At 47.3% G+C, this 11,701-nt stretch overlaps 1 protein-coding gene across 1 annotated transcript in view; it reads left to right on the forward strand.

The window, feature by feature from the left end:
- Window positions 1-8,653: 8,653 nt before the first annotated feature.
- The window catches only part of NFATC2IP (nuclear factor of activated T cells 2 interacting protein), a 14,361-nt gene continuing 11,313 nt past the window's right edge, over window positions 8,654-11,701 (forward strand). Inside the window, exons 1-2 of the mRNA XM_006148248.3 lie at window positions 8,654-9,087; window positions 10,100-10,172. Coding sequence (XP_006148310.1) covers window positions 8,713-9,087; window positions 10,100-10,172 — 448 coding nt within the window. The 5' untranslated portion in view covers window positions 8,654-8,712. The remainder of the gene's footprint in view (window positions 9,088-10,099; window positions 10,173-11,701) is intronic.

Here is an 11,701-nt window from a genome sequence, read left to right on the forward strand (position 1 = left end):
TCATTAATATTTTGTGTTTGGGGACCAGCAGGTGGCGTGGAGGTTAAGGTGCTGGACATTCCCACATGGCTGACCACAGTTCAAGTCCCAGACCTGGTGGCTTGCTTTCTCACTTTCTCTCTCTCTGTCTTTCTCTCTCTCTCTCTCTCTGTGGTCAAATTAAAATAAATGAATGAATAAATAAAATTAAATAAATCATTATTTTTAAAAAACTCTTAAAAAATTTTATGTTTGAGGGCTTAAGTTCTGAACTTCGAACATTTCTTTGGGTTATGATCTCGAATACAAGTTTCTGTGGCAGAAAAGAGCGGAGGGACCAGCAGTTAGCATAATGGCTATGTTGCTGGACTCTCATGTAGTCAACCGCGGTTCGAGTCCCAGACCTGGTGGCTTAAACTCACACTGGGCATGTGTGCATGCGTGCCCAAGATCCCAAGAGGAGAATGGAGGAAAAGGGATTGCAGCGTGGCCTTCCCCACTGGGGGGTGATTTCTCGCTTTCTGTCTCTCTGTCTCTCCCTGTCTTTCTGGCGAGCGCAAGCGCCCTATAGCAAAAACCTCCCTCCTCCCCAAAAAAAGGGGAGGCTGGCAGGCAGTTACACAGTGTTGATGCAACTGAACTCACTTGGGAACAGTCTGGGTTCTTATCTCAGGACCTCCCTGAGTACCCCAGGCACGGTGATCTTGGCTTGCTGAGACAGGGGTGCATCATAGTGTGAAAACTCTTTGGGGGGTGTCCACCCCCACCCCCGAAGAAATAAAATTAAAAAATTCTAGATCTGGCCCCACCCCCGGCTCTTACGGTGCCATAATCTTCCGCTTTACCCTTCAGCTGCAATCAGCCCTTCCCGTTGCCCTAATCCCCGTCTAAACCTGTGACCGTTCAGCCAGTCTGCTTCATTTTGCTTTCCTGCCTGTGCCTGATGCGTCTGTGCTTGTGACTCTGATGACATCCTGCTTTCTTTCTTTCTTTCTTTCTTTCTTTTTTTTTTTTTTTGAGAAGTTTTTGCTATAGGGTGCATGCGCTTGCCAGAGAGACAGAGAGAGACAGAGAGACAGAAAGCGAGAAATCACCCCCCAGGGGGGTTGGCCATGCCACAGTTCCTTCTCCATGCTCCCCTCGGGATCTTGGGCACGCATGCACACGCGCCTGGCGTGAGTTTTAAGCCACCGGGTCCAGGACGCGAACCGTGGTCGACTACATGGGAGTCCAGCGACATAGCCATTACGCTAACTGCTGGGCCCCCAACATCCTGCTTTCTTGAGGTTGGATCCATGTCAGAGTTTTCTCTGTGCCCCAGGCTCCCAACCAGGGGTGGTGGCAAATCTCAGGATCCCAGGAACTGAGTGGGAAGAAAAGGAGTGCTGGTACGGTCGTTAAGGTAGCTAGATCCCACATGGTTGACTGCATAGTTCACATCCCAGACCTGGCAGCTTGCGAAGCACACTGGAGGCATGTATATATGTGCCCAAATTCCATAGAGGAAAACAGAGGAGAAGGACGTGGCCATCTCCCTTGGGGGATGTTTTCTCCCCTTCCTCCTCTCTCTCTCTCTCCCTTTCTGATGGGTGCATGCACCTTATCTCAAACTAAACAAACACACACAAACTTAAAAAGGTTTTTGTTATTATTATTTTTTAAATTATTATTATTTTTGCTATAGGACACATGTGCTCCTTAAAGAGAGGCAGAGAGAGACAGTGAGAGGGAAAGTGAAAAATCACTCCCCAAAGGAAGTGATTTTCCCATGCCACTATGCCTTCTCCTCCTGGGATTTTGGACATGCATGCACACGTGCCAAGTGTGATTTTCAAGCTGCCATGGCTATGACTCAAACCGCGGTTGGCCATGTGGGAGTCTAGCACCTTAACCACCACCCCATCTGCTGGCCCCCAAAAACTTTCATTTTAAATTTAAGTTCCTTTCTTTCTTTCTTCTGAGACAGAGGAAGAGAGTTCCCCCAACAGTTACACTGTGATACACCCCCAGCCTTCAGCCAGCTGCATATGGGCACACACGTGCCCAGTACACTCAGGGAGCTCTCTGGGCCTGAACGTGGAACCTTCTTGTGTGGAATTGCCTCGCAGAGCACTGCATTTTATCACTGTGCCACTATCTAGCCCCCACTTGCAGTTCTTGAAGAAGAGTTTGGGAAAGGAGGCTTGAGGGAAGTTTCAGGCCCTTACGGTGGTCACCCCCTGCTTCTCTGATTTGCAGCGGCCTCCCAGACGGAGGCTGCCAGAGGCTTTTGGCACAATCTCTATGGCTCCACCCCACTACAAAGAGGGATCCTAGGTCTTTTGGGGCTGGGTAGTCCTGGGCCTCCCTCTGTCAGAGCCCAGGAGCCTTTGTTCCCTGGAACACAGCCCCACCTGCTGGAGGCTGTGTGTCTTTGGTCTTGACCTGGGCTGAGTCTGCACGGAGGATCTGAGGTGCAGGCTGGCTGCCTGGAGGTGTGTGTGTGAGGTGTCAGGGTGCTGGTGGTGGTGAAGGTATAGGGGATGGATGTGGGTGGTGGTCAAGGTGCTGCTCTGGTGTTATGTGAAGTGCAAATTGTAAGAACCTCGCTTGTGTGTGAGGAACATGGTCTTGGGCGTGGGCTGTGTGGGCATCATGTGTGAAGTGCAATGTGGGATGTGTAGTGCGAGGTGTTGGGGGTTCTACAACTGAAGGCGAAATGTGGTGTGAAGTGTCCAGGGGGTGTGTTCTGTTGTGTTGGTTGTGTTGTGCAGGACTTGTGATTTCAACAGATGTGTGGAAGATATCTAGTCTTTTAGATGCATAATACTGTCCATGTGAGGTGTTGGGAAAATATAATTAAAAAACAAAATCAGGGCCAGCAGGTGGCATGGTGATTAAGGTGCTGGACTCCCATATGGTCGACTGTGGTTTAAGTCCTGGACATAGTGGCTTACTTTCTCACTTCCCTCTTTCTCTCTCTGGTGAACATATATGTCCTGTAGCAAATTAATATATATATACATATATATATATATGTATATATATATGTAATAATAATAAATAAAATTAAAATAAATAGTCTTTTAAAAAACAAATTCTCCCAACCCAGAAAACCTCTCCACAAGGTGGTAAAGACAGAGAACAATCTTATCATTTATTTTACTTTTTAAAGAATTGTTTATTTAATTCCATTTATTATATTTTAAATTTGACCAGAGAGAGAAAAAGAGAAAGGAAAGCGCAAAAGCAAGCCTTCAGGTCCAGGACCTGAACCATGGTCGGCCATGTGGAATCCAGCATCTTCAACCACCACGCCACCTGCCAGTCCCACAATCTTATTAGTGAATAAGCGTCACAGGCAGTCTACCAAAACATTGCAAAGGCAGAAAGAAATCTTAGCTAAGCAGAGACAAGCCATTCTCATGTTTTCAAGATAGAATTTAAAAACTCACATTATTTTTTTCCAGATAAAGAATAGCTAGTCCTCAAATAGGATGGCTCCATAACACCAGTAGTCAAGCAGTTCATTGCTAACTTTACCTGGGTGAGTGGGGAGACCACCTGAGTTACCTAACTGACCTTAGTGGGGAGGCGGGTTGTTTGTAAAGGCTCAATAAGCCATGTGTATTTGAAAGGGCAGAAAGATAAATTCTGAAAGAGACAGAGGGAAAGGAATGTCTTTGTTTTCAACAGGGATAATTAAGCCTCTTTTTGTTTTATTTTATTTTATTAATTAGTTAATTAATTTTTTAAAAATTGCCAGTGGGTGCATATGCTTACCAGAGAGGGATGGAGAGAGGGAAAGCGAGGAGGCACAAACCTTGGTTTTGGGCATGTACACACACGAGCCCGGCATGTTTTTCTAGCTTCTGAATCTGGGACTCCACCTGCCTCAGTCACCACACCACTGGCTGGTCCTGTTTTATTTTATTTTTAATTGACAATAAGTATATAATTTAAGGGGTACAATGTGATTTTTCAGTACATTATGGAATGATTAAATCAGGATAGCTTGCATATCCTCAAATATTTATCATGTCTGTGTGGTGAGAACATTTAAAATCTTTCAGCTATTTTGAAATATATTATTAATTTATTTTAAAAGAATTATTTTATTTAGCTTTATTTAATTGTTTTAATTTGACAAGAGAGGGACAGAGAGAGAGAGAGAAAATGAGAAAGCAAGCCAGGAGGTGGACTGTGGTCAGTCATGGGGGAGTCCAGTGTCCTTAACCACCATACCACTTGCTGGTCCATAAAATTATTGTTTTAAAGCATATTTTCTGGGGTCAGCAGGTGGCATGGTGGTTTAGGCTATGGACTCCCACATGGCTGACCGCGAATTTGAGTCCCAGACTGGCTTGCTTTCTCACTTTTCCTCTCTCTCTCTGTCTCTCTCTGGTGAGCACATGTACCCTATAGCAAAACTTATAGTAGTATTAATAATAAATGAAATAAAATAAATAAATCATTAAAAAAAACTGAATAAACCATACTTCCTAAGAGAGAATGGGGCAGGGAACCCCAACAGGATCTGGTCACACTGTCATCCTCTCCGAAATGCTGCTGCTAACCAAGATCACAGGCAAACCTCCCTACAGCTCAGCATCCTGGAGCAGTGCCTCACCACCTTACACCCCATGTTGAGCCAATGCATCATTATTATTATTATTAATTTTTTTGGAGAGGTTTTCGCTATAGGACGCCTGTGCTTGCCAGAAAAACAGAGAGAGACAGAGAGACAGAAAGTGAGAAATCACACCACCACCATCACCCCCCGCTGGGGGATGGCCACGCCTCAATCCCTTCTCCTCCATTCTCCTCTTGGGATCTTGGGCACACACGCACATGTGCCCAGCGTGAGTTTAAGCCACTGGGTCCGGGACGCAAATTGCAGTCGACTACATGGGAGTCCAGCGACATAGCCATTACACCAACTCCTGGTCCCATTGTTATTATTTTTAAAAATAATTATTTTATTTAGCTTTGTTTGCTTTTATTTATTTATTTATTTATTTATTTTTGCTATAGGGCGCATGTGCTAGCCAGAAAGACAGAGAGAGACAGAGAGACAGAAAGTGAGAAATCATCCCCCAGGGGGATGTCCACGACACAATCCCCCTCTCCTCTGTTCTCTTCTCGGGATCTTAGGCATGCACACACACGTGCCCAGTGTGAGTTTAAGCCACGAGGTCTGGGACTTGAACTGTGGTCGACTACATGGGAGTCCAGTAACATAGCCATTACGCCAACTGCTGGTCCTAGCTTTATTTATTTTAATTTGACTAAAGAGAGAGAGAGAGAGGGAGAGAGAGATAGAAAGTAAGAAAGTAAGCGCCAGGTCCGGGACTAGAACCATGGTTGGCCATGTGTAAGGCCAGCACCCTTAACCACCATGCCACCTGCCGACCCTACCAATACATTATTATTAATTACAGTCGCCATGCTGTGCAATAGAATACCTCAACTTATTCCTCCTGTCTAACTGTAACTTTGTACAGTTGCACAAACTACTTTGTACTTCGACATTTCTTTCATCGTCTACTCTCCTCCTCAGCCTCTGGTTACTACCGCTCTACTCTCTTCTTCAATGAGTTGGAGTTTTATTTTCGTTTTGTTTTGTTTGCTGTAGGGTGCATTTGCTTGCTGGAAAGAGACAGAGAGAGAAAGAGACAGAGACAGGGAAAGTGAGAAATTAACCCCTGGAGGGGATGGCCACACCGCAGTTCCTTCTGTATTTCTCCCTTTGGGGTTTTGGGCATGCACGCACACACCTGGCACCTTTTTCAGGCTGTCGGGTCTGGGACTCGATCCGCACAGTCGGCCGTGTGGGGTCCAGCCATCTTAACGACTATGCCACCTGGCTGGCCTCAGTTGGAGATTTTTATTGATAGATTACAGATATAAGTGGTATTGGACCCTCTGTGCCTGACTTATTTTACTAACGTCCACCAGGTTCTCCATGTTGTCATAAGTGACAGCGTTTCTTCTTTTTTTTTTTTTTGAGAGATTTTCACTGTAGGGCGTGTGCGCTCGCCAGACAGACAGAGACATAGAGACAGAAAGCGAGAAATCACCCCCCAGGGGGGATGGTCACGCCGCAATCCCTTCTCCTCCATTCTCCTCTTGGGATCTTGGGCATGCACGCACACGCGCCTGGCGTGAGTTTTAAGCCACCGGGTCCGGGACACGAACCGCGGTCGACTACATGGGAGTCCAGCGACATAGCCATTACGCTAACTGCTGGTTCCCAGCGTTTCTTCTTTTTAAGGCCAAGTAGTATTGCAGTGTGTACGCTGCATTTCTTTTTTTATTTTTAATCTATTCTATCTTTAGATCTTTATTTTCTTTAATCATATCTATAGTTTTTGGCATACGGATAATCCTCATATTTCATTAGATTTAACCCAAAGTATTTCATGGGTCTTGTTGCTAACATAAATGGTGCGGTGACTCAAATTTTTATTTCCAATTGTTCGTTGCTAAAAACATTTAAAAAAAATTGAAGCAACCTGCAGATAACATAGCAGTTATGTTGCTGGACTCCCACATGGCTGACCATGGTGTGAACCCCTGACCTGATGTCTTGAAAAATCACGCTGGGCACATGTGCATGGGTGCCCAGTATCCTGGGAGGAGAATGGAGAAGAAGGGATTGTAACGTGGCCATCCACCCCTGGTGATTTCTCACTTCCCCTCTCACTGTGTGTGTGTGTGTGTCTCTCTCTCTCTCTCTTGGGCTAGCACCTTAAGGCAAAAACCTCTCAAAAACAAAAAACAGAATTGAATTTCGTTTATTCATTTTTTTATCCTATGACTTTACTGAGTTCACCCCCCTCCTTGATTCTCTCCCTCTTACCCCACATGTACACCACATCTTAAAACAATCCATTCGTTCTTTGATGGACACTTAGACTGTTTCCATATGCTGGCTATTGTGACTAATCCTGCAGCCAGCCAAGATCGTGGGTGCGCTGTGTGCACCCAGGGTGTTCAGGTCCACCCAGGTCTGAATCTGGGCCTCCCATATGGTGCCAACATTGGACAATGGTGCTTCACTGCCCGTGCCACCACAGCTGAGCCTTTTTTCTATTTTGATGCAGGCATTTATTGCTATAAGCTTCCTTCTTAAGACTGCTTTTGCTGCATCCTATACGTTTTCATATGCTGGTTTCCATTTTCAATTGTCTTTAGATATTCTCCTTTACGTTCATCTTTGAACAAGAGTTGTTCAGGAGCATATTACTTTCCACATAGTCTTAAACGTTCTATGATTACTCCAGTAAGCCTCGTATTTTTAATGTGTATTTGACCTAGGGTCGGTCAGCAGGTGGTGTGGAGGTTAAGGTGAATAGATTCCATATGGCCAACTGCACGTTTCATGAATCCAACCAAGCGACTTAAAAAATAATACCTTGCGGGACCAGCACTTAGCATAATGGCTATGTCGCTGGACTCCCATGTAGTTGACCACGGTTCGAGTCCCAGACTCGGTGGCTTAAACTCACGCTGGGTGCGTGTGCGTGAGTGCCCAGGATCCGGAGAGGAGAATGGAGGAGAAGGGATTGAGGTGTGGCCATCCCCCCTGGGGAATGATTTCTTGCTTTCTGCCTCTCTGTCTCTCTGTCTTTTTGTCAAGTGCACACACCCTATAGCAAAAACCTCTCCAAAAAAGAAAAAGAAAAAGAAAAAGAAAAAAGAGAAAAAAATATATATACCTTGCATGTGTGTGTGCCCAAAATTCTGAGAGAAAAGTGGTGAAGAAGGGGTTGCTGCGGGGCCATCCCTCACGGATTTCTCTCTCTCTTCTCTCCAGTGAATGCATATGCCCTATAGCAAAACCTAAAATAAACAAATAAATACTATTATTAAAAACAATTTTTAAATTTGCCCTTAAAGTTGCTTTTAGGGCCACCGGTGGCAGTGGGATCCCATATGGCAGAATGTGTGGTTTTGGCTCAGACTCAGCAGCTTGAAAAACACACGAGGCGCGTGTGCCTGCGTGTCCAAAATCCTAAGAACGGAGAACTGAGAAGGGATTGTGGTGCGGTCATTCCGCTCCCCAGCCCAAGACAGAACTGTTTTCTCATTTTCTTTGTCTCTCTCGGTCTCTGTCTCTCTCTGGCGATCGCATGCGTCTTATGGAAAATTTTTAAAAGATGTACTAAGGTGTATGTCGCTGTGTTTAACAGGTGCATGTTGTGTTGACATTGTAAGGGGGATATGTGGGTGAAGGAGGGTACACATGAGTGAGCATGTGTAGAGTTGAGTGGAATTACTCATGTCCACTGTTCGGTTGAGGAGGTAACAACTAGAGTATCCGTGAAATCTCAGGTCTAATTCTGCAATCTACACGCTCTTACGAGCAGGTCATCCTCAGCCTTAGGGCTGAGGACTACAGTTCCCAGGATGCCCCGCTAGTCCACCAAACCGGAAGACAACTCTCTTCAGTTGGGCGGGCCTGAGAGCTGGCTTGTCGGAAGAGAGGAAGCCTGGCCAATGGGTGAGCTGGGCGGAAACGAAGCGCACGCTGATTGCGCCGAGGAGCTTGGAATCTTTGGCGCCTTAGTTTCAGTGGTGAATACGAGATAGGCGGGCACAGTGACCAATGAGAAGGCGGGGAGGTGCACTCAGCGTGTGTGGGCGGGGAGAGGTGCTGATTAGCAGGCTGTTCGCCCAGTGAAGAGCGGAAGTCGCTGGTCGGGGGCCGGGCGAATCGGGGCGGGCGTGTGTGGAGACGCGGTGTTTGCGATGGCGGAGCCTGTGAGGAAACGGGGCCGGCCGCCTCGGGGCGGCGGTGTGGGCCGAGGGGCTCGGGGCGGCCGGGGCCGGCGTCCTCGTGCCCAGCCATTTCCGGCCCAACCTAGTCTGGAGTCAGTGTTTGTGGACTTGGTCAGCGATAGCGATGAGGATATCCTGGAGGTTACAACCGCGCGCGGTGCTGCAGAGCCGGTCGAGGTCCCGTCCCCGGAGCCCCCCGTGCTGGCCGCGACTCGGGGCGACAGCGACAGTGACAGCGAAGTGGAGGACGCGCAGCCCGCAGGAGCCCCGCGGGCCCCGGTCAGGCGGCGGCGGCGGCTGCTGGATCCCGGGGAGGCGCCGGTGATTCCGGTGTACTCCGGGAAGGTGCTGCCGGGTCCTCCGGGAGGGCTGGGTCGGAAGGGCTGACGGGCCAGGGGCCCGGGGAGGGGCCGAAGCTCGGGTCCTGGGGTTGGTCTTGTGCTAAACGGAAGCCAGGGGCTGGGGTGCTGGAGGCAGAGCGGCAGGGCCCCTCGGGCTTCTGCAGATCGGTGAGGTGTGAGGGTTTGGGAATTGTGGGGAGTTTGGGATTCCGGGAGCCGAAGTCTTGGGAACCTCTGGAGGCTAGGGGCTGGGTCCGGGACTGGGATTGGGGGTATGTGGATTTTGAGGTTGCTAAGGAAGCCGGGGTCGTGGGGGTTCAGAGAGGACTTGGGGGGCTCCTGATGGTGAGGTAAACTAGGGGACTGGAGTTTCCCGGAAGTCTAGGGTTAGAAAGGAGAACTATTGTCCCTCCTGTGGCAATTTAAAAAAATGGCCTCATAGAGGGATGAAGAATGACTGCCAGAGGCTGGGAAGGATGGGGAGGTGGGGATAGAGGGGAAGAGCTGACTAATGGGAATAACGATAGGTAAGAGGGGCAATGTCTAGTGTTCTAAAATGCAGTGAGGGCATGTGGATGGCAACAACTTGCTGTGTGTCTCAAAGTAACTGTAAGAGGATTTTGAATGTTCCCAACACAAGTAATGACAAATGGTCGAGATGACAGGTATGCTATTGATAATTGTCTTGATTTCATCATTGCACATTGTATTCTTGAGCTGAAATAAATTGCATTGTACTCCCCACAAGTATGTACAATGATATATTTATTAAAAATATTAAAGTGAAAAAAACAACAACAACCCTGCATCTACAGAGTACCTTAGGGAAAGGGGGTATAGAGAGCAGGGTACTACTACAATTTTGGATCCTGAGGAAGCTGGACTTCTGGGTTCTTGGGAGAGGACCATGGGGACTGAGTCTTTAGGGAGGACTTAGGTGTCAGAAGAATCATCCTGGTTTTTCCTTTCAGTAGAGAGAGGACTTGGACTGACTCTCCCATTTTTTATTTCTGCAGGTGAAAAGCAGTCTCCACCTCTTTCCAGATCACCTGCCCCTCCTGAAACTCTGCCCTCCAGGGACTGAGGAAGGTACGGTAGGGCTTCCAGAGAGAGGTGCCCAGCACTGGCTTCTCTGAGACTTCCTCCAGTTTACATGTCTGTAGTCAGTTGTCTCCTGAGGCTCAAGAGGAAGGACATGGGAGAGGAGACTTTTGCTTCCTAGCCAGGAAAAGGCTGTAGTCTTGAAAGGAGCTGGGTTGTTAAGCAAAGGCACAGAAGCCAACACAGGAGGTGCGATCAAACTACCCTCCTTTCACCTCTAATAGGCATGAGAGTGTGTTAATAATATAGGTTTTCAGGGGTCACACCCAGAAATTTTGATTTTATAATATTTGGGAGGCAGAAGAGGGGGAGGTGTTGACAGTCTGAGACATCTTGTTACACCTGCAACAAATTCCTTGGGAACAACTTGAGCTGGCAGGGTGTTCTTTGAATCTTTTTTTTTTTTTTTTTTTTTTTTATTGAGAGGTTTTTGCTATAGGGCACATGCACTTGCCAGAGAGATAGAAAGTGAGAAATCATCCCCCAGTGGGGACTGGCCACACCTCAATCCCTTGTCCTCCATTCTCCTCTTGGGATCTTGGGCATGCACGTACATGTGCTCGGCGTGAGTTGTTTACACCACCATGTCCAGGACTCAATCCGTGATCAACTACATGGGAGTCCAGTGACATAGCCATTATATCAACTGTTGGTCCCTGTTCTTTAAATCTTATCAGAACTGCCTGGACTTTGTCCTTCCCCAGTGGTGTGATTTTCATGAACCATCCAAGGGCAGTGATTAGGAATCAAGTCTAATGAAGTGATTCAGTGAGCAAATGCTTACCTTGAACTATATTTATATTGTGAACCTGAGAGATGACAGTGTGGCAGACAGATTAAAAACAGACTTAGGAGCCATCTGGTCTAGGTTTGAATCCCCTCTCTATCCGTAAAAGCTGTGTGACCTTTGGCAAGTTACTTAATCTCTTAATGCTTCAATTTCCTTGGAAAGAAAATAGGGGCAATAGTGGACCGATGTTAAGTGAGAATTAGAGGGATTGTGCTTTGCTATGTATATGGTTTGGAAAGGACAGTACCTGGGAGGTAGAGTTGCTCTGTAAAAGGTACTTCTGGAGCCAGCAGATGGCGTTGATGGTTAAAGTGTGGATTTCACATGGCTGACTCCCTGGACCCCAAAGCTTGGAAATCATGCTGAGTACACATGCATGCCCAAAATCCTGGGGAGAGTGGAGGAGAAGGGAATGTGGCTTGGCCATCCCCCCGGGGGGATGATTTCTCACTTTCCTCCCCTCTCTGTCACTCTCTCCTTCCCAGCAAGTGTATGTGCCCTATAGCAAAAACAAAAAACAAAAACAAAAGAATGGAACTTCTGCCTTGCCACTCAAAAAGTGGGCCTAGCAGGGTTGGGCATCACCAGGAAGCATGTTAGGGATGCAGAATTTCAAGGCCTTGGCAGCCTCCACATTCAGTTAAGACAGAATTGCTCAGCCTGAGCATTACTGACATTCTGGACTGGAAAATTCTTTCCGTAGGGGCCTGTCCTGTGTGTTGTAGAA

Source organism: Tupaia chinensis, unplaced genomic scaffold, assembly GCF_000334495.1.
Source record: "Tupaia chinensis unplaced genomic scaffold, TupChi_1.0 Scaffold000231_1, whole genome shotgun sequence".
Taxonomy (NCBI): Eukaryota; Metazoa; Chordata; class Mammalia; order Scandentia; family Tupaiidae; genus Tupaia; species Tupaia belangeri.